The sequence below is a fragment of the Carcharodon carcharias genome, chromosome 17, assembly GCF_017639515.1.
Source record: "Carcharodon carcharias isolate sCarCar2 chromosome 17, sCarCar2.pri, whole genome shotgun sequence".
Lineage (NCBI taxonomy): Eukaryota > Metazoa > Chordata > Chondrichthyes > Lamniformes > Lamnidae > Carcharodon > Carcharodon carcharias.
The window spans coordinates 113,005,209-113,029,230 of NC_054483.1; the positions used below are offsets into that span (position 1 = coordinate 113,005,209).

At 44.8% G+C, this 24,022-nt stretch overlaps 1 protein-coding gene across 2 annotated transcripts in view; it reads right to left on the bottom strand.

The window, feature by feature from the left end:
* Nucleotides 1-9,238: 9,238 nt before the first annotated feature.
* sufu (suppressor of fused homolog (Drosophila)) overlaps nt 9,239-24,022 on the bottom strand; it is a 176,607-nt gene continuing 161,823 nt past the window's right edge. For both annotated transcript variants that reach the window (XM_041210162.1, XM_041210161.1), the window contains one exon: nt 9,239-11,670. In XM_041210162.1, coding sequence (XP_041066096.1) covers nt 11,581-11,670 — 90 coding nt within the window. In that variant the 3' untranslated portion in view covers nt 9,239-11,580. The remainder of the gene's footprint in view (nt 11,671-24,022) is intronic.

The following is a 24,022-nucleotide window of genomic DNA, read 5'->3' on the forward strand; positions in this document are numbered from 1 at the left end:
ATCATCTTCCTCCACTTTCCCCTTTCCAGCGCCAGATTTTGGCAGGCACAACATGCAACCACTATCAGCAACATATGATCTGGGGAGGTATTAGAGTGCGCCCCCTGAACAGTCCAGGCATCAGAAACGCATCTTGAGAAGACTGATGGTTCTCTCTACTACAGCCCTTGTGGAGGCATGGCTCCTATTGTACCACTGCTCAGCCTCTGTTCTTGGATGGCGGAGGGGCATCATGAGCTACCTTTTGAGGGGATAACCCTTGTCACCCAGCAGCCATCCATCCAGCCAGGCTGGAACACTAAAGAGCCCCGGCACCTGGGAGTGTCTGAGGAGGTAAGCGTCATGGGAACTGCCTGGGTACCTGCACAGACTTGCAGAATTTGCATCTTGTGGTCACACACTATCTGCACTTTCAAGGAGTGGAATCCTTTCCTGTTGATGAAGGCACCAGGTTCACCTGCTGGCGCCTTGATGGCCACATGTGTGCAGTCTATAGCCTGGACACAGGGGAAGCCAGCAATGGCCGTGAAGCCTCTGGCTCGTTCCGTCTGGCTGGCCTCATCCTAGTAGTAGCGGATGAAAGTCAATGCACACCTTAACAAAGCGTCTGTCACCTGCTTGACACAAGTGTGGACAAGCTAATTGGGAGACTCTGCAAAGATCACCCACCAACCCCTGCAAAGAGCCGGAGGCATAGAGGTTGAGGGCAGCCATGACCTTCAATGCCACTGCCATGGGGTGCCCACCCACACAGTTGGCGCAGATTTCAGGGCCTATCATCTGACAAATGGAGGTCACTGTCTTCCTTGAGAGATGGAGTCTTCTTTGGCAGTGCACCTCAGGCATATTGAGGTAGCTGCTTCGCCGCCTGTAAACCCTGGCAGCGGGATAGTGGCATTCTCTGCGGCCTCTTCCGCCTTGGACTTCCTGTTGGCCTTGCTCCCCTTGAGCCTGCGCCTTTCCTCCCAAAGGTGGCTCCCCTGGAGGCTGAATGTGGACTCCTGGCCCCCTCCCCCTTCTGGCCCTCCCTTCCTCCTCAGAGGAGGTGCCTTCAGTGGAGAGCAGAACTCCCATTCCCAGGCTAATTGATGGCTTCCTGAAACCCAACAAGGCCCCAGAAATGATGTTTACTCAAGTCCTGACCTGAAGGCTGTTAACTCCTGTCCATGCAGCTGTGAAGAGTTTTGAAGTATTCCTGCTCACACAGGCAAGTATCAGTAATTTTAAGCATTAAATGTCTCTCAAATAATGCTCACGACCCCTCTTATTCCACCCATGGATGAGGTTTATACAAATGTGGCCTACCCATTGCACCTGTGCAACGACCTGAAGATCGCACGGGCCCCGAAAAATCACCATCAATTGTTGCCTCAAGGGCCTTAAGTGGCCCGTTAATTAATGACGGGCGCGCATCAGAGATCATCGTGTGCCCGCCCAACGAAATATCGCGATGGTGCACGGTGACATTGGGATGCTTGCACGATGTCACCGCATGTCATTTTACGTGTCAGCGTGCGGGGCCCGCCTCTGCACGCCGACAAGAAAGTTCTGGTCATAGAGCACTCTACAACACAGGAAGTTGGAATCTTCCCTTTACTTTGATAATCAACGTGCACAATATCAGCACTAAATATCTGAACATATTTTGGCACTCAGGTTTGAGAAATCATGGCTTAGATGCAACAAAGCTCCCTGTGCTTCATCTCAGAAATCTGCTACAGCCCCAACTCAAATGGATGCTCCCTTGCTACACCAGTGTGAACTAGAATTTTGCTTTTTCTCTGCTATATTATTCTATCTCATTTCAGATTTCTGGCATCTGTGTATTTCACTTCTGTATAATTGTAAATGTGCATCCTGATCAAATATTTAGAATTAATAAATAACCTCTTACCAATAATTTATCTACATCATTTGTCAGTTAGCATAACCCTCAGGAATTTACAAATAGAACACATTTTTCAGCTGTACACATTGAGCACTTTGGAATTTCAAGTGAAGCTATGGCCTAAATAAGTAACATGATTAACAGCAATCACTGAATATCATGGGCTGGATTTTATGGTCAGTGACGAAGCAACAGCACTCACCTCAAAGAAACCTGCCCACAAAGATCTAGAAATCTCTATGGCATGGATTTCACCCTTTGCCAACATCAGTTTGAACCTGGTGCCAAGTCCAGGGGATCTCCAAGCATTCAGCTACAGTGATGTTATCAAGCAGAGTAACAAATCATATTCAAGTATTCTCAGACAGCAAAGCATAAGACCATGAGACCATAAGACATAGGAGCAGAAATTAGGCCATTCGGCCCGTCGAGTCTGCTCCGCCATTCAATTATGGCTAAGTTTCTCAACCCCATTCTCCCGCCTTCTCCCCATAACCTTTGATCCTCTTACCAATCAAGAACCGATCTATCTCGGTCTTAAATACACTCAATGACCTGGCCTCCACAGCCTTCTGTGGCAATGAATTCCATAGATTCACCACTCTCTGGCTAAAGAAGTTTCTCCTCATCTCTGTTCTAAAAGTCTTCCCTTTACTGAGGCTGTGCCCTCGGATCCTAGTCTCTCCTAATGGAAACATCTTCCCCACGTCCCTCTATCCAGGCCTTTCACTATTCTGTAAGTTTCAATCAGATCCTTCCTCATCCTTATAAACTCCATCAAGTATAGACCCAGAGTCCTCAAACGTTCTTCATATGTTAAGCCTTTCATTCCTGGGATCATTCTCGTGAACCTTCTCTGGACCCTCTCCAGGGCCAGCACATCCTTCCTGAGATACGGGGCCCAAAATTGCTCACAATATTCTAAATATGGTCTGACCAGAGCCTTATAAAGCCTCAGCAGCACATCCCTGCTTTTATATTCTAGTCCCCTCAAAATAAATGCCAACATTGCATTTGCCTTCCTAACTACCGACTCAACCTGCAAGTTAACCTTAAGAGAATCCTGGACTAGGACTCCCAAGTCCCTTTGCACTCCAGATTTCTGAATTTTCTCCCCATTTAGAAAATAGTCTATGCCTCTATTCTTCCTACCAAAGTGCATGACCTCACACTTCCCCACGTTGTATTCCATCTGCCACTTCTTTGCCCATTCTCCTAACCTGTCTCAATCCTTCTGCAGCCTCCCCACCTCCTCAATACTACCTATCCCTCCACCCATCTTTGTATCATCTGCAAATTTAGCCAGGATGCCCTCAGTTCCTTCATCTAGATCATTAATGTATAAAGTGAAAAGTTGTGGTCCCAACACTGACCCCTGCGGAACTCCACTAGTCACCGGCTGCCATCCTGAGAAGGACACCCTTATCCCCACACTCTGTCTCCTGCCAGACAGCCAATCTTCTATCCATGCTAGTACCTTGCCTCTAACACCATGAGCTCTTATCTTACTGAGCAGCCTCCTGTGCGACACCTTGTCAAAGGCCTTCTGGAAGTCCAAGTAAATAACATCCATTGGCTCTCTTTTGTCTAACCTACTCGTTACCTCCTCAAAGAATTCTAACAGACTTGTCAGGCATGATCTCCCCTTGAGGAAACCATGCTGACTTTGCCCGATTTTACCATGCACTTCCAAGTATTCTGAAATCTCATCCTTAATAATGGACTCTAAAATCTTACCAACGACCAAGGTCAGGCTAATCGGCCTGTGATTTCCAGTCATTTGCCTCACTCCCTTCTTAAACAGAGGGGGTACATTAGCTATTTTCCAGTCCCTGACTCCAGTGATTCCTGAAAGATCACCACTAACGCCTCCACTATCTCTTCAGCTATCTGCTTCAGAACTCTGGGGTGTAATCCATCAGGTCCAGGTGATTTATCCACCTTAAGACCTTTTTTTCCTAGCACCTTCTCCTTGGTAATGGCCACCATACTCACCTCTGTCCTCCGACTCTCTTGAACTTTGGGAATGTCACTCGTGTCTTCCACTGTGAAGACTGACGCAAAGTACCTATTCAGTTCCTCCACCATTTCTTTGTTCCCCACTACTACTTCTCCAGCGTCATTTTCCAGCGGCCCAATGTCCACTTTTGCCTCTCTCTTACCCTTTATATATCTAAAAAAAACTCTTACAATCTTCTTTTATATTACTGGCTAGTTTACCCTCATATTTAATCTTCTCCCTCCTTATTTCTTTTTTAGTTGTTCTTTGCAGGAGGACAACTAAAAAAGCAGGAAGAAGAAAAAAACAATCCTTCAATTTTTTTACATTTTACAGATAGTGAAATAAATAATTGGGACATACACATAGCTTCTATTTTAATCCTTTCATGAACTTAAAAAAATGTGGAGTTTATCATATTGAGGAAATTTGATACCCAACAAATATGAAATTACTCTTTCGGTGCCGGGTTGGCAGTTTAGCAATAATTATTAACTTAGTTCAACATTACAAATTCAGTTACAACTCATGCTAGTGGTAGTAGGGTTAAGTGGAGAAATACAGAATGAATACCAGGAAGAGTTGAAAACATTGAAAGGCAGTTGAGGGGTGGGGGGTGGGGGCGGACGGACGGGACGGTGCGGGCGAGAGTAGGTGGTGGGAAAGGAAGAGAAAAAGGTCTTTCTCATGCAACTTCTAGCTACTAGCTGAAGCATGCATTAACAGAGTTCTGGCAGCAGCCTCTGTTAGGTATTCTAGGTGAAGACAGTAAATTGTGTGTGACAGGGAACCATTTGATATAAAAAAAAGTTACATCTGCTTTCATAGAGAACGTCGTTAAAAAAATTGATTCTTTCAGATCCTCTTATTCCTAAACAGATAAGTCAGGTCACGACAAACTTGTTAAATCAATAATAGGTCTGAAGTGTGATTACCCATTTGTTTTGCATATATTTCATCTGTACCAGTAAAATGCAGATCAGATTGTCAAACACATGCCAAATTTTAAAGAGGAAATATATATACATCTCCTACACTTACTCATACTTCCTTATTCAAGTTTCATGCTTATAAGCTGATCAGATGCGGTGAATTTCCCCTGCATGGCACAAATGAGTACTGGAATTCATGTTGTACACAACATGCATTCAGGACTCCGTTTACGTCATCCAGAAGGGAAATTCTATGAAAACTGTCAGTCTAAGCAATAAAGCACAAAACACCACGGCCAGGATTTTATAGCCCCTCCCACCTGGCGGGATATTACGGTCATGCCGAATTGAATGGAGATTTAAATGGCTCGCCGCATCCACTGGGTGAAACACGTTGCAACAGGGGCTGTAAAATCCTGGTTCAGATAATAAAAGGGGGAAAATATATAAAATGTAGTTGAATGCTCAGGTTAAAAGTAAAGTTTTAAATTAAAACATTGTGAGCAATTTGGATAATTTATAAATACCTGAATGAATCAGTGTGTTCTTTTGCAAATAAATCAAGCATTTTCTTTTGGCGGCGAGGTGTAAACATTTTTCTGCCTATACATGTGCCATTGCCTGTTCCACGTCAAACAGGTGGCAACAGTTTATTGGTTGGAACCATTGCAAAAAACTGAATTCCCTTTTGTAACTTTTTTTTTGAAGTGGGCAGGGATAAGAAGTGTTTTTATCAGTTCCATGCAGTGGAATAAGATTGCACGCTATTTTCAGTCAAATAAAAGTAATTGCAGGTTTAAATGTGTCAAAATACCTCATTTATTATGAGTATAAATTGCAGTCCTAGCCCCTAATCCAACACTGATGGTTTTGGAGCTGTAGGAAAGGATGATTTCCAGCAGTTGGGTGAGGGAGTCCTGATCGCATAACAGTATATGTTCATTTCTTTCCGCCCCTTCTAATTTTAGCCTTTTTCTCCAATTGCATTGAAGGTGCCAGCTGCTGCTAGGGCTCAGGCGTCCAACCTGCAGCTGCTTGAACTCTGGCAATTCCTTGAAGTCCAAGTAACTAAGCTCTATTTATGCTCCTATTTTATATGCTCCACTTCCCTGCATGAGTGAAGCTTCAACAACATTCAAGAAGCTTGACACCATCCAGGACAAACCAGCCGCTTGATTGGCACCCCTTCCACAAACATTCACTCCCTGCACCACCAATGAACTGTACCATCTACAAGATGCACTCCAGAAACTCACCACTCCTTAGGCAGCACCTTCCAAACCCACAAACGCTACCAACCGGAAGGACAATGGCTGCAGATACATGGAACAGCGCCACCTGCAAATTGCCTTCCAAGCCACTCACCATCCTGACTTGGAAATATATTGCCATTCCTTCACTGTTGCTGGGTCAAAATCCTGAACTCCCTCCCTAACAGTACTTTGGATGCACCTACTCCATAGGGAATGCAGCAGTTCAAGAAGTCAGCTCACCACTAGTTTCTAAAGGGCAATTAGGGATGGGCAATAAATGCCGTGTTCTCTCCAGAGATCTTTCCCAGCTATTTCTATTTTAGTTACAAATTATGTTGCATTATACACAGAGAATAGCAGGACACAAGACCAAGGCTTGACTGACAACTCATGAGGTGATTATACTGAATGAATTGCAGAATTCTACTGAAAGTTTATTGTCTTAAAAGCATTGGAATTCATAGATGCGACTATCAGTCAAATAAACATACAGATGGGCAGGTTGGGGGCATTAACAAAGACTTTGCAGCAGTTAAAGCATCCTGCAAATGAATTTTAAAAATGTGCAATTAATGGCACGTTGAACACATGTAGTAAATAAAATATTAAATAGCACAGTTAAAGCAAGTATTACCAGAGGACAAACAAAATTAGTGAATAAATTTATAACAAATATCTCAAAAACCTTTCTCAAAGGGGGATCTATGAGGGGACTGGGGGAAGCAGCAACAGTTAGTTTGTTGTTGATCTTTTAAAATCTATTCTTAAAACATCTTGCAATTTTTATATTAAAAAAAATCCAGCATTTGATTCACTTTCATTTGCACTCGAGAATCTTGGAAGCTAAAATATTTCACTAATAAATTGTTATTTGACACAGAAAATGTATGCTTAAATACTTTATAATCATGTCCGTTATGCACTTACATTTCAAGAAGATTTTTGCGATTCACATATCTATCAACTAATGAGGTGATTTCACAAGCAGATGGCTATTAGATGAGTAGCTATTTCTGGAGTGTATTCTGTTTCTGTATTGATGTCAATTTCTTATTTTTCAGTTCCGAAGGGTGCACACCGAAATGTAGACCGTGTTCTCTCCAGAGATCTTTCCCAGCTATTTCTATTTTAGTTACAAATTATGTTGCATTATACACAGAGAATAGCAGGACACAAGACCAAGGCTTGACTGACAACTCATGAGGTGATTATACTGAATGAATTGCAGAATTCTACTGAAAGTTTATTGTCTTAAAAGCATTGGAATTCATAGATGCGACTATCAGTCAAATAAACATACAGATGGGCAGGTTGGGGGCATTAACAAAGACTTTGCAGCAGTTAAAGGAAGAGGATCAAAATAGCAGAAGTTCTAAGGGTAGGAAGAACAAAGTAACAGGAACAGTAGTTTGAGTGTGACTGGCCTTCGATTACAAAAATGAGATAATTATGTATGGAAAGAGGGATTAATTTTGCACTGTAAACAAATGTTTTATATATTTTTATTTATAAATATTTCATAACTTGTAACTTCTTCAAGACAGATTTTATGAACCATCTGGTAAAGAGATAAAGCTGTAAAACCATCTAGCTGAAAAGTGATGGAAACATTTATTTTGTTAAAAAAATGTGTCAGTAACAAAGGTTTAAACTCAAAAAAATCCTCATTAAAAAGGCACTAAGTCACCACAACTGATGGCTTAGTCAGCAGTCCCAACACCTAGTTCTCATTTTTAAAAATTCATTCCCAAGACGTGAGCTGCATTGGCTGTGCCAGCGTTTATTGCCCATCCCTAGTTGTCCTTGAGAAGGTGGTGGTGAGCTGCCTTTTTGAAGCGTTGCAGACCATGTGGTGTGAGTACACCCACAGTGGTGCTAGAAAGGGAATTCCAGGATTTTGACCTAGCGACCGTGAAGGAACGCTGATATATTTCCAAGTCAGGGTGGTGATTGACTTGGAGAGGAGCTTCCAGGTGGTGGTGTTCCCATCTATCTGCTGCCCTTGTCCTTTTAGACGGTAGTGGTCATGGGTTTGGAAGGTGCTGTCGAAGGAGCCTTGGTGAATTCTTTGGTACACGCTGCTGCATCAGTGGTGGAGGGAGCAAGTGTTTGTGGATGGGGTGCCAATCAAGCAGGCTGCTTTGTCCTGGATGGTGTCAAGCTTCTTGAGTGTTGTGGGAACTGCACTCATCCAGGCAAATGGAGAGTATTTCATCACACTCCTGACTTGTGCCTTGTGGACAGGCTTTGGGGAGTCAAGAGGTGAGTTATGCGTTGCAGGATTCCTAGCCTCTGACCTGCTCTTGTAGCCATAGTATTTTTTTTGGCTAGTCTAGTTCAGTTTCTGGTCAATGGTAACCCCAGAATGTTGATAGTAGGGGATTCAGTGATGGTAATGCCACTGAGTGTCATGGGGTGATGGTTAGATTCTCTTGCTGGAGATGGCCATTGCCTGGCACTTGTGTGGCGTGAGTGTTACTTGCCACTTGTCAGCCTAAGCCTGGATATTGTCCATGTCTTGCTGCATTTGGACTTGGACTACTGCATATATCAATATATCTATTGAGGGAAACTATTTCAAGTTTCTACGAGGTTAGGGCATACAAAACAAAAATAAGAATCAAACTGTTGCAGTGTACAACTGAAATAATGCCCTAACAACGGATGGTAACAGTTTGTCATCACAAGGGGTGAGAAATGAAAAAGCCAGATAGTGACCATGGTAGCCACCATACTTAAGTATTAATATTTACTACTCCAGGTAATACCTGTAAAGCTACCCTGTCAAGTAAGAGATACAGTCATGTTCTTTTCTTTTAAGAGACTTCAGAGGGAAATATGTCATGAACTGCAAATAAAACAGTGCCAGGATAGCAATCAAGGCTTTTTTGACTGCAACTGGCAAAGGCATACCGTGAGAAAGAAATCCCAGCTCTTAATGTTCTCAGAATGAGAAAGAAACAAAATAAGCAAATGCAAATTAGAAATTTTTCTGAGAAGATATAGTCTGACAGATGAAAAGCAAAATTCCCCCTGTAAACTGATTAGGTAAAAATCCTCACTGCAAATGCTCAGGCTGTGAGAAAGGTGTGAAATATGGTTATGTGGAGTAAACATTTATTTGCGGGTAAATAGATTAATGCATACAGAGAAAACAAATCAAGCCTTTTGAAATTATCAAGTAAATTATTTTAATACACTTAGAGATTATTGATGGAACAGTTTAGTGATTCACAAAAATATTACAAAAGTGAAGTGCAAGCCAAGCTGCACTACACACAAGTCAAAAAATTTACATTTGACTAATACAATAAAAACATTTTTAAAAACCTGTGCTAGTAATCTTCATTTTGGAAAAAAGTATCTAAGAACCATGCGCTAAACTGCAGTTCTGCAGGAGTCTTCAAATCAAATCTGTAGAGTGACTCAGGATTCTATGAAAAACAAAACACTGCACACAAAAGAAGTGATGAACTACAAAAATGTTCACCTAGAAAGCTGATGGCAAGCTACCATTGTAGTGAATTGAAGTCTCTTATTTTCAACCAATCTGCTACAATAACTGGCTTTAACCACTTCTAGAGGCAGGGTGGCGTTGGATTTTTTTTTCTCAATACCAGCTAACTCACATCAAATATCAAACTGATTAAACCACCTTTGATACTGGTGACTACATTAATTAAAGCTATTAAATCTCAGTTGCCAACCAGAATCAATCCAATACTGGATTTTATGTCATGCCTAAACTGAAAAAAGACTGCATAACAAGGACTGCCATTGAGTAATTCAATTCCAGAGACAGAGCCACAACACGCTATTGAAATAGAGTTCAAATGGTCACTAACCTCACATCAGCTTCCAAGTTCTTTATTCAGGAGAGCTGTTAAAATAGTTTTTCAAACAGTAGTCAACCGGATATAGGATCATCCTGTATACAACTACTCACAAATAGGTTTCTGTCCTGAAAGTTCATTCAAGGCAGCATCCTCTTTAAAGATTAAGGCTGTTAATAATGACTGAAGACAAACATAGGTTTCCATATACACCTATGATAAAACAATTTTACTGATGATTAACCATCTTAGGTGAGTGTTTTAGTTAAAAAAATACATGTTCTACTTTAAGTAACTGGCCGTTAAAAAGAAGTAGCTACTAAACCAAAGTGGCTAGAAAGATACATTTCATCCTTTGACCAATTTTTTTCATAGGTTTTCCAATTATTTCATAAGTGTTGCCAGTGCTAATCCTTCATAAATCTCTAGTTACACCTCAGCTAATAGTATTGTGTTCAATTCTGGGCACCAAACTTTAGGAAGGCTGTCAAGATCTTGGCGAGGGTGCAGAGGAAATTTAGCAGAATTATGCCAGGAATGAGGGACTTCAGTTATGTGGAGCACTAGAGAAATTTGGTTTGTTCTCCTCTAGTGCAGAAAGCTAAGGGGAGATTTAATAGAGGTGTCCAAAATCATGCTGGGTTTCTATAGAGTAACTAAGTAAAATTTTTTTCCAGAAGCAGGAGAGTTGATAACCAGAAGATAGATTTGATATAATTGGCAAAAGAACCAATGGAGAAATTAGGAGAATTTTTAAGCGAATTTGTTATCGTCTGAAATACACTACCTGAAAGGGTGGTGGACACAAGTTCACAACAGTACCTTACAAAACGAAATCTGATGTATACTTGAAAACGCGAAATTTAAAACATTATGGGAAAGAGGAGAGCAGGGGGTTAACTTGATAGCTATTTGATAGAGTTGGCATATACTAGATGGGCTGAATGGCCTACTTCTGTGCTGTTAGACTTTACAATTCTATGTAGTGGACAAAATTAAATAATTCCATCAATCAAAGATTGAAGCTGCTAATAAGTAACCTTTAGGAAACAAAAGTGGATAATGAAGGCACTTTCAAATATTTGTTTAAACAGAACAATGATTATAAAATTGATTTGTCACCAATATGAAAAGAAAATGTTAAACAGCATAAATGTCTGAACATCTCCCTTTTTAACCAGTTACCTTCCAGCCTACCTACCCACCTTTGCTTCTTTTTTTAAAAAAATAATCAATCTTCCGGGGAAAGGATACAAAAGTACAAAACTAATCTGAACTATGCAAAATAAGTTACCTGCCAGTGGAATATGTCTTTGGCATGATCCACACATCAACAGGACAAGTATAATTCTAGGCACGCAGTACTTGGTCAGCACTTCAGTCAACAGAGATAAGACAGGCATGATAAGCTACAAAAAAACACAAAGTATGTGCAACTGATTTCCTGCCCCCACACTGTCTTTAATATACTAGGCATGGTGAGCTAAAATACGCAGTCTCCAGTTTAATTGGAATGGATTTAATATTAGTGTTACTTCTTCTACAGCTTGAAGCTACAATGAATATGTAGCCATCCTTTGTAAAACTGTTATGTACTGCAAAATTACTTTTGCAAGCTAAGAAGTAAATGCAAGGTATTTTTACATAGATAATATTTAATCTTTAGTATTCTTGGCTACTGCAGAGGACTGTCAAATGCCGATTCAGGTAAAATTGTGATTTTCAGTTTTTTCTCTGGCCAGCTGTATTCCTTTGGCAGTTTCACCTAAAAAAAGTTAAACAATAAATATATATTCAGATGTAGAACTGTAAATGGTATAAATGTGAAATAATAGCATAAAATTCTACAAATAAACAATAAACCCATTAGCATTTGAAGAGAACTGCAATGTTAATGGCCCAGACTTTGATGATGAAATTAACAGCATGTGAATGGTGCACGCTATTATAACGTGGAAACCGCTCAGCAACTTGGGGCAAAGAGCAAATATCTTGTGGATTGCAAATCTCCAAAGTTGCTGGACAATTTGCACTGCTTAGCGGTCAGCTTTATGAAAACAGCATCTGACCCTTAATGGTCCCATGATTTTCATAATCACTACAGTTACACATTAACTGCCCATTAAACTTGCCACAGAAAGTTAAGTCTAGTAATTAATAGCACAAGCACCCTTTTAACCACGTGATTATTAGAAAGTGAACAAATGTGCAGATTCATTCCTTTAGGTAGTGAATTGCTAGAACTTTTTAAAATGTCATGCTTCAAAAAGCAATAATTTTCTTTTCCTTTGTCTCTTTCCACTTTCTCTCCGTCCAATTCCCCCCCTTTTATTTCTCTTTCAATTCCTATTTTAGCATTGAATTCACCCATTGTAATTTATTCTCTTTCTCAGCACTTCCTCATTTATATCTAGGCAAACTGCTCCTGCAATGGCCAGCATGGACACAAAGGGCCAACTGACCTCTTTCTGTGCTATACCCATTCTATGATTGCATCTTAATTCCTAAATTCTATTGGTTGAGGAGGTACTCTGTTTATCTCATTGCTCATCAAGGTCTCTGTTGCCCAATTATCAGTTTGCACTTCCAGCAGCTTTGAGAGCAAAATATGTTTTGAGCTGAAGGGTGCAGAAACTGGCTAACAGAACACACATTGAGATGGTTATGAAAGCAAATTCTCAGGTAATGTTTAAGAGGGCACTCTGTTCTGACAAAAGATTTCAGATACAATAATGCATTTCATCTCTTCAGATGCTGAAGGAACTCTGGTAGAACCCAATATAAAATCTTAAGTCTGCATGCACTTTCTGCTAATTTTTTCTATTATAAATTCTTATATCTACATGCAGTCACTTGGATTACAGAACTTGAGTATTGCTGAAAAAGAGAGACATATCGAAGATTTTCATCTCGCAATCATCAGAACACTTTGCAAGAATACCAATACAAGAGGAAAACAACAATTTATATTGTATGAGAAGAGAGTGCTGGTTGGTTGGCAAGTGGACTCGGATTGGTGGAGGCATTGCCACGGGTGTGCACCAATTGATAGCGACTGACAGTTAACTGCCAAGCGTTGTTTGAAATTTTAACCAAACAGCTTGACCCTGATTGTTCAAGGCATTGTCCTGAGGAATGAGTCAGCAAATGGCTGTCACTTATTCTGTTTAGCTGAAACAGGCACAATGTGTGTACATGTTCTTTCTGTCTGTAAAGAGCAGGTACCTGTGTTTTAATATATGTAGCTTCCAGTACACGCAAATGCACCACATTGCGAGCCTGACTGACAATCTTAAAAAGGTCGTCAGCGTAATTCTTAGCATACTGAGGATTATTTTGCTAATGTTGTCCAATCGCGGAATCACATCTAATGTTGGACACTGTATTTTGAGTTTTGCAAGCATGGGCTGGTTGGGTGGGACATGCTTTTTGATACAATCCGCCAGTCTTTAGGATGGCCAGCCTCCATACCTGGCATCACACTGGCACTGAAATTCATATACCACATTACTCATTTGAGAGATAGGCAGAACATCTTTTTGGCTTGATGACAGCATCCTATTAGTGGCAAATACCACTTGTATTGCTACTGCGTAGTAGCAGCATGAAGCAGCTAGCTTCACCTGTTGCTTAAATTTTTGAGATACCTTGCCCTTCCATGGTAATCTGAGGTAGACGGGGCACTTTTCAGAGCCGAGAGTGACAGCCTTATGCTCATTCATGAGTTTCCATGATACACAGCACAAGATGATCTGATCAGGGTAGACATCACCACACAGGATGCCTTTGATGTGCCCTATTTCAGCATCAAGCTTGCAAGGTGAGCAAATGGCTTGGGCCCTATTTGCAAGTTTGCAGATAAAATCAATCTTTTAGCGTGTGGAACTGTAAGAATCCCAACGCATATAATGACCAGAGAAGGTAGGTTTGCTGTAGACTGCGGTAGGGAACCCCTTGGCAGATTTCTCAACTAGTACGACAAGGAAGGGCTCTACTGCAAGCCAAGTAGTGCACATCTTGCAATAATATGGCAGAGAAGCAATTCCTTCTATTTTTGATTGTAATATCCATTAATATAGATTTTCTTGTTCACAATTATAGCTATGGTTCACTTATTAAACCCGAAAACAAATGTACAGTATAACTATAATAAACTTTAACCAGCTAACTTTAACTGAGCTCCCCCGCCCAAACCACCATGTTAGCAAAGTTGAAAATGTTTTTCTCTCTTTTGTTATCCCTCTCTCCTTTAGATCATCCTGTTCCTCAAAATGCCAACCCTTGACACCCTCCCCACCATCCTTGCAAACTATTGCGTCATCTCCACATCTCTTTCCTCTCCAAGGTCCTTTTTCATGTTGTCGCCTCCCAAATCCATTCCCATCTTTCCCGGTACTCCAAATTTAAATTCCTCCAATCTGGTTTCCACCTGTGTCACAGTATCAAAACAGCGCTTCTTAAGGTCACAAATGACAGACAATACGACTGTGAAAGAGATAAATTTTCCCTTCTCATACTTCTTGATCTGTCTGCAGCCTCTGACACAGTTGACCAGAACATCCTCCTCCAACACCTCTCCCCCGTCAGAAAAACAGACAATGCTGGAAAAACTCAGCGGCCAGGGTTTTACAGTCGGCATGTTGGGGGCTAGCCCGACATAAATGATGCACGCTGTTTCATTCGGCGGGCGCGCGCCAGAGTCGGATGCACGCCCGCCGATAATTGTTAGGCCTATTAAGGCCACTAATGAAGTAATTAATATCAAGTTTACACTGCCCAACCAACCTTACAGTTGGCGGGCAGGCGAAAAGGCCAAGCGGCCTTTATGTTTTTAGAAAACCTCATCCACGAGCGGGATGAGGTTTCTTAAAGCTTTTATGAATTAAATAAAAAGTTTTTCTGAAAAATAAGAACATGCCCCACCTCATGTGACACAGTCATGTTTCATTAAATTTTTATTGATTTTGTTTATTGTTTTCAAAAGCGCTTCAATCTCCCTGAGGCAGTTCCGTGCCCCAGGGAGACTGAGACCTTCTCTTGCACGCATATGCGAAAGAGTACTGGCCTCTCCCTCCTCCTCCCACCCACACAGGTGGCGCTGAGCATTTTTGCTCATGTATAACGCTAGGCGGGCCTTAATTGGCCCACCCGTGTAAAATGGTGGTGTGGAGCCAATCACGAGCAGCGGTCGGCTCCGTGACCATCCGCTCCCGCTGAGCCTACCCGATGTGGAAAAAATTCAGGCCAGCAGGTCTGACAACATCTGTGGAGAGAAAAACAGAGTTAATGTTTCGTGTCCTGTATGACCATTCTTCACAGCATACAGGTCATACAGAGTCAAAATGTTAACTCTGTTTCTCTCTCCACAGATACTGTCAGACCTAAGTTTTTCCAGCATTTTCTGTTTTTCTAGCATTTTCTGTTTTTCTTTCAGATTTCCAGCATTCGCAGTATTTTGCTTTTACCTCTCCCCAGTCATTTAGCTGGTTGGAGCTGTTCTTACCTGGTTTCACTCTTATCTAATCATAGCCAGACAATCACTTGCAATGGTTTCTCTTTCTGCTCCTGCACCATTACCCCCAAGCATCCCCTCCTACTTCTCATCGATATGCTGCCCTTCGGTGAGATCATCTGAAGTTAAATTTTCACATTTATGCCAATGACACCCAGCTCTACTTCACCACCACATCTCTCGACTCCTCCACTATTAATGAATTATCAGGCTCCAAAATCCAGTGCTGGATGAGCAGAAATCTCCACTTATTAAGTACTGGGAAGCCTGAAGCCATTGTTTTCAGTTCCCTCTCCAAACTACATCCCTAATTACTAACTTCATCCCTCCCCCTGGCAACAGATTGAGATTAAGCCAGTCTGTTTAGCACCTTGGTGTCATATTTGATCCCAAGATAAGCTACCAACCTCATATCTGTGCTTTCCTGAACCACTGCAGTCCCTGTGGTGTAGATACATCCACAGTGCTGTTAGGGAGGGAGTTCCAAGATTTTGACCCAGCGACAGTGACGGAATGATGATATATTTCCAAGTCAGGATGGCTTGCTGACTTGGAGGGGAACTTCCAAGTGTTGGTGTTCCCATGTGTCTGCTGCCTTGTCCTTCTAGATGGTAGCAGTCACGGGTTTGGAAGATGCTGCCTAAGGGGCCTTGGTGAGTTGCTGCAGCACATCTTGTAGATGGTACACGCTGCTGCCACTGTTCGTCGATGGTGGAGGGAGTGAATGTTTGTAGAAATTTAGAAAATAGGAACAGCAGTAGAGGTCATTCAGCCCTTCGAGCCTGCTCTGCCATTCAATATGATCATGGCTGATCCTCTATCTCAACGCCTTACTCCCGCGATCCCCCCATTCCCCTTGGTGCCTTCAGAGTCCAGAAAAAGGTCCAAAAATCTATTTTCTTCTTAAATATATTCAATGACTTGATATTGCCCATTTGCTGCATTTGGACATGGACTGCTTCAATGTCTGAGGGGTTGCGAATGGTGCTGAACATTACCACAATTCACTGATGATTGCACAGAGAATTCCATAGGTTCACCACCCTCTGACCTTTCAATGGAAGGGAGGTCACTGATGAAGCAGCTGAGGATGGTTGTGTGAGGACAATAACCCTGAGGAACTCCTGCAGTGATGTCCTGGAACTGAGATGATTGACCTCCAGCCACCACCAACCAAAGCAACATCTTGCTTTGTGCTAGGTATGACTCTAACCACTGGAGAGTTTCTCCTCCTGATTCCCATTGACTCCAGTTTTGCTAGGGCTCCTTGATGCCACACTCAAGCAAATGCTGCCTTGATGTCAAGAGCATTCACTCTCACCTCACCTCTGGAGTTCAGCTCTTTTGTCCGTGTTTGAACCAAGGCTGTAATGAGGTCAGGAGCTGGGTGACCCTGGCGGAACCCAAACTGAGGGCAGAATCGTCCGTGCCCACTGGTGGCAAGCGTGATTGGTGGCATGAACAGACAATATGGCGAGAAGGCCAAAAATCGGTTTCACAACGTTATGAAACCAGTTTGCGCTCATTTGCTCAGCCTGTTGATGGCGGGCCGCATTTCCCACTATTGGACATCGGGAACCTCATTGTAATACATCAACATATCTTATAAGGCCAGCCTGTCAAAATCACCCCCCCAACACTGGAGCGTCTGTCCACGTCAGCATGATTGCATGCAACATGTTTCACAACAGCGCTTGGCGAGCTACACTTTGAGGTGAACTCAGAGGTGAGTACACAGTAACGTTGTGCAGTGCTCACATGGGTCGCCTGTTAGACTTAAAGGTTGAGGCATGTTGAAGGCGTGGGGGCAAGGGCTGCCCTGAGGTTGAAGAAACCTGGAGGTGTCCTGTGGTTAAGGCGACTTAGGGGTGGGGGCAAGGGCTGCCCCCAGGGTTGAGGTGACTTGGGGGTAGAGGCAAGGACTGCCCTGCGATTGAAGGTAGTGCATATGTCCATGCGGGGTGGGGCAGAGGTGAGGGCGGGGGAGGGAAGCAGCCATGCATGGGAAACCTTGTATAAAGTGACAATTCCTCTGCAGCTGAGACAGTTCATACACAGTTAAATTGACGTGCGTGGAGTTGGGCCACTAGTTTATCTGCCCACCCAAGCAACGCAAAGACATTCAAGTGATACCACGTGCTCCACAGCTCTTCATCCCTTGGGCACAGACTACAAACTAATGAACATTTGAGTGGATTGCAGAACAGTTGGACAACTGGACACGTTGCACAATCTCTTTGCTAAAGCTGGTAGCGGAATAGTCACTGGTGGAGGTGCTCACAGCCCCCTGCAATGTCATCATCCTAGTTTGGGCCAGTCTCCCCTATGGTTCAAGCTAACAGCGCAGCCTTTTTGTGCGGGTTAGGAGAATGCCTGCACTTGAGTCGAGAGCACAGCATGCAGTCCAATGGGCAAGGCTGCTGCCAATCAGTCAGGTGGAATGGGGTGGAGGTGGTTGGGGTTTTGGGCAGCCATGCAGTGCACTAAACTCTGGCCATCCAAGTGGTGGCCAACACTCTCTGGGATGTGTTAAGGAGCCTTCAGTCTTAACCAAGAGAGGTTGTTAGTATGCCCAACCTAACCCACGAGTCTCTCTCTTTTATCCTGCAGGAGTAGTACATCAGGAGCATGGAGCCTGGTGATCTAGCTGTATGCCTCATGACATACAGAGAGCGGAGATGACTGAGAGCGATGCAGGAATCTGGCTGTGCAGAGGGAGGAGCAGCACCCTCAGGAAGTAGGGGCAGCTGGGGCTCCCATACATGCTGCTGAAAAGCCACAGCGAGCTGGTCGTTGGTTGGTGCCTGGTTAGGCCCCGCTGCCTTTCATTGCTGCAGATGACCAAGAACCAGTGTTGCCGAAGACAGCTCATGTCTAGGGAACTGGTCTGTCACATCCATCAGCTACTGCAGCATTTGGCGCCACGGGGATATGGAGGGCATCCACTGCCAGTGGCCGTGAAAGTGACCAAGGTGCTCAATTTTTACACCAGTCCTCCTTTCAGGACTCCACAGGTAACCTCTGTGGGGTATCACAAGCCTCCACAAACAAATACACCATGAGGTCACAGAGCCATCTTTGGGAGGGAACACAACTTTGTGCATTTTACCCAGGACCAAGACAGCCAGGATGCAAAAGTGACTGGATTTGCCCAGGTCTCGGGTTTCCCACAGATGCAGGGTGCCCATCGACTGCACTCACGTGGTGCTCAGATCTCCTTCGCAACAAGGGGCCAATTATGTCAAGTGCAAGGGCTTCCAGTTGTTGAATGTGCAGCTGGTATGCAACCACCACAAAAGCATCCAGCAGGTCTGCACACAGTTTCCAGGAAATGTCCATGACTCCTGCATTCTCAGTCAGTCACAGATCTTTGACGTCTTCCAAGGTCCACAGAGGCTGCAAGGTTGGCTCCTAGGGGACAACGGCTGCCCGCAGAGGACGTGGCTGATGACCCCCTGCGGCGGCCTCAGACTGCAGCAGAGCAAAGATATAACAAGGCTCATGCTGTAACTCGCAACTTGGTGGAGCAAACCATTGAGATGCTGAAAATGCCTGGACCGGTCTGGTGGAGCCCTGCAATATGGTCCATAGAGGGTGTCACGCATCGTTGTCTCCTGCTGCGCCCTTTACAACCTGGCACTGAAACGGGTAGAGGAGCTGGCTGAGGAGGAGATACAGGAGCTGGAGGTCTCCTCCATTGAGGAGGACGTCGATGGTGATGAAGGCAGGTTCTCGAAGGTGAAGATGATTGAGATGAGGCCCTCGCACTGGCCAGATGAGGCAGGCTAGCTCGGGAGGCCCGCATTGCTGCTAGGTTTGTGGAGGAGGATGATGACATGCAGTGAGGAGACACCATAGATCCTCACATTGCATCTATGAATGTTTGACTCCAGCTTGGCTTATGGCAACGCACACACCCACTGTGATAATGCTCCTGTCATGGAGATGCAGTGGAAGGGCTAATAGTCGCCGATTGCAGGAGGATGATTATGACATGCAGTGAGGACACTCTATAGAACTTCACATAGCCTCTTAGAATGTCTAATTCTTGTCTGGCCAAGGGCAGCTTGCTTGTGCTCTGTGATCAGGTTGTAAAGGGCGCAGCAGGAGACAACGATGCGTGACACCCTCTATGGACCATATTGCAGGGCTCCACCAGACCGGTCCAGGCATTTTCAGCATCTCAATGGTTTGCTCCACCAAGCTGCAAAATGAGCCTCGTTATACCTTTGCTCTGCTGCTGTCTGAGGCCGCCGTAGCCATAATGCAGCCATGAAACTTTAAAAGCACCTGATCCTTTGTCCACTTTCAGCACCTGGCCCCTTCAGGAGCACGGTGTCACTGGTCACAGTTGCTGAAGAGATGGGGGCCAGCCCCACCTTAAAAGGTGCTGAGAGCACACAGAAAGAATGACAGAACTCTGTGACGCCTGCCCACTACATTCTGGCAGGAATGACAAGCACTGTCGAGGTGCAGGCGTCAGAGATGTGTCCAGTCAGTGTGAGGCCGGGCCATCACTTTGGCCTGAAGGCTGCACAACGCACAGGGAAGAGCCCCTGGACTGAGACACTGCCTTTATCCTGTGCAGAAAAAGTTTCACATCTGAATGGCATGAACACTGCTCATCAGAACAAAGCCATACGCAGGGAGACATTCTTGGGAGTTTATTTACAACAGTGAACATTATGTACAAGTGATTAACACCTGTATCCAGGCTGTGTAATGACGTCTTCTTAACTTTCCTAACCCTCATCTTGGTGCTCCCCATACATCTACAGCGGAGGTGGAGGCAGCCTGCTGACTGCTGCACCCTGTCTGTATGACCTTGACGGGCGTCCCCTGGAAGGCAGAGACCTGGAGGGTCCTGGCCTGCTTTCGCTATCCTGCTGTGTAGCAGTGGCGCTCTCCTTGCCTGTGGAGCTGGAGCTGCTGAGGTCACAGGAAGAGGGAATTTGGATGGGCCGTTCACTCCCAGAGTCACCTGGATGAATGGACCCGGAGTGTGCACCTGCTGATCCTTCTTCCTATGGGAGCCGAATGGCATCTGGCTGATTCCTTGAGAAGGGGCAGCTGGAGTGTAATCAGGCTGCCCCACACCTCTCTCACATACACACTGTTGGAGGCCAACTATGGCAACGGCGATGCAGTTCAGCTCATGTGGCAGTGCAAGAACAACGTTTTGGACCAAGGTCACCATGGCAGTTGCCATCTTACCAGTGTTGACCTCAGTGCATTGGCATGCCGGTGCTATCACTCAGCCTGAAGGCAGATATGCTCCTCCATTGTGCCTTGCAATAAGAGGAGTGCAGCGGACATCCCTTCCTGATGTTCCCGAGCTTGCCTTTGCAGCTCCAGCAACTGTGACATGACCAAGTCCAGAGGCTCATCATCTGACTCAGACTCAGCAAATGTTTGGCCTCCAGCAATCCTCCAAGTGCCGGACACCTGGGAAGTCCCTGTCGCCGCCTACTGTGGATCAAAAAGTGTGATGTGGTTACCAGATTCTGAGCCTGCAACTCTAAAGCTAGGACCCACTGAGGTGTGTGTCTCTGTGCTGGTGGAGGGTGTGGGTCTCTGTGCTGGTGGAGGGTGTGGGTGAGCACTGTGACGGGTCTTCAGAGAAGGTTTCAGCGAATTCCTCTTCTGAGTTTCCCTTGGGGCTTGATTGGAAGTCCTGGGTTGTGGACTCTTTTGGAAGTTTCCCAGATGTGCCTGTGAAAGCAAGGAGAGATAATTAGTGCATAGCAGCGGCCTGTGAAACAGGACAAACTCACAGCATGGTTGCCTGATGGACTTTGCACTGTTGGATCCTTCACTTGGTTGAACACCGCCGACCTCACTGTCAGCACAGGAACAGTCCAGATCCTTGCTGGCCAGCTGGATTGCTCTGTTTTCAAAGGCCATAAGGATTTTGATTTCAGGCATTCCTCCACTAGTCTGGCACCTCTCCCTCTTGTTGTGTGCCAGCTTGTCCTACATGAATACAGATGGAGAGAGTAAGCAGGTTGCCTGCCAGCCAGATGATAAGTATGCCTGGCATGTGTGGGTGGTGAGTGGTCCCATAGACAGGATGAGGACAATGAAGGTGTGTGAGAGAGTAAATGGTGATGACCGTTGAACTGTCAGTGAGTGGGGGCCCTGTGGATGTGTGATGGGTTTGTGAGTGTGACAGTTGAGAGTGATGAGAAGAGCGAGTTACCCTGGTGGAATGGAGGATATCATTCATCCTCTTGCGCCACTGGGTGGCTGTCCTCTTTTGCAAGGCATTGGTGCTGACCACTGCTGCCAACCAAGCCAGATTAGTGATGTTGCTGCCCATCTTGTGGCCAGAGTGGGGGTAGAGGACATTACGGCGGGCCTCCACTACATCGAAAAGATGCTCAAGAGGCACGTCACTGAATCTGGGGGCAGCAGTCTTCTTGCCTTTCAGGGCTATGTCTTCCCTGCACCAGTTGTGGGCTGGAAGCACTAAGTGATGTGCGCATGGCTACACTTTAAATATGGCGACCAACGTGAGGAAGCAACGAGGTGATGGCATGGCTGGCCCGCCCGCCAAGGAAATGGCGTGTTTCATGGGAATGCATAATTAATGTGGCAAGTTTGAGATGATGCAGCATGAAAAGCTGCCATTGCGGCCAGCGGGTAAAACAGTGTTTTACTCACCTGCTACCACACTTACTGTAAATCTGGGACAATTTTGCCCAGAGTGTCAATAAGCAGGTTATCACTAAGCAAGTGCCGCTTGATAGGACGGCAACTGGCCGGGTTGGATTTGTCCTTTTTGTGTACAGGACATATCTGAGCAATTTTCCACATAGTCGGATAGATGCCAGTGTGTAGCTGTACTGGAATAGCCTGGCTAGGGAGGCAGCAAGTTCTGGAGCACAAGTCTCCAGTACTATTGCCGGAATATTGTCAGGGCCCATAGCCTTTGTAGCATCCAGTGCCTTCAGCTGGTTTCTTGATATCACGTGGAGTGAATCGAATTGGCTGAAGGCTGGCATCTGTGATGCTGGGGACCTCAGGAGGAGGCCAAGATGGATCATCCACAGCACTTCTGGCTAAGACTGTTTTGAATGCTTCAGCCTTATCTTTTGCACTGATGTGCTGGGTTCCCCATCATTGAGGGTGGGGATATTTGTGGAGCCTCCTCCTCCAGTGAGTTGTTTAATTGTCCACCACCATTTACGGCTGCAGAGCTTAGATTTGATCCATTGGTTGTGGATATCACTTGCTGCTTATGCTTTTTGGCATGCAATTGGTCCTGTGTTGTAGCTTTACCAGGTTGACACCTCCTTCTTGGGTATACCTGGTGATGCTCCTGGCATGCCCTTCTGCACTATTTATTGAACCAGGCTTAATCCCTTGGCTTGGTGGTAATAGTAGAGTGGGCTATATGCTAGGCCATGAGGTGATATATTGGTTGAGTACCATTCTGCTGCTACTGATGGCCACAGCACCTCATGGTTGCCTAGTTTTGAGTTGCTAGATCTGTTCGAAATCTATCCCACTTGGCACAGTGGTAGGGCCACATATGATGGAGGGTATCCTCAATATGAAGTCCTCTTCCAGGACTGTACAGTGGTCATTCCTACTAATACTGTCATGGACAGATGCATCTGCAGCAGGCAGGTTGGAGAGGATGAGGTCAAATATGTTTTTCCTTCTTGTAAGTTTCCTCACCACCTGCCGCAGTCCCAACTAGCAGCTATGTCCTTTAGGGCTCGGCCAACTCGGTCTGTGGTGATGCTATTGAGCCACTCTTGGTAATGGGCATTGAAATCCCCCACTCAGTGCTTCCTCCTAGTGATGTTCAACATGGAGGAGCACTGATTCATCAGCTGGGGGGGGGGGGGGGGGGGGGGGGGGGGGGGGGGGGGTTTGTTGGTGGTAGCGGATCGTGGTAATCAGCAGGAAATTTCCTTGCCCATATTTGACCTGATGCCATGGGACGTCATGGGGTCCGAAGTCAAAGTTGAGGACTCCCTGGGCAACTCCCTCCTGACTATATACCACTGTGCTGCCACCTCTGCTGAGTCTGTCCTGCCAGTGGGACAGGACATACCCAGGGATGGTGATGGTGGTGGCTGGGACATTATCTGTAAGGTATGATTCCGAGTATGACTATGTCAGGCTGTTGCTTGACTTGCCTGTGAGACAGCTCTCCCAACTTGGACCCAAGCCCCCAAATGTTAGGAAGGAGGACCTTGCACGGTGAACAGGGCTGAGCTTGTCGATGCCGGTTTCATTCCTTTTTATTGACCTTTTAGCAGTTGGATACAACTGAGTGGCTTTCTAGGCCATTTCAGAGAGCATTTAAGAATCAACCATATTGTTGTTGGTCTGGAGTCACATGTAGGCCAGACTAGGTAAGGACAGTAAATTTCCTTCCCTAAGGATATTAGTGAACTAGATAGGATTTTTAAAGACAATCAGAAATGGTTTCATGGTGTAGACTTTTGATTCCAGATTTTTATTGAATTCAAATTTCACCATCTGTCATGGTGGGATTCAAAGCTGGGTCCCCAGAGCATTCCCTGGGTCTCTGAATTACTGGTCCAGTGACAATACCACTACTCAACAAGCCAAAATACCTTCTTGAAAT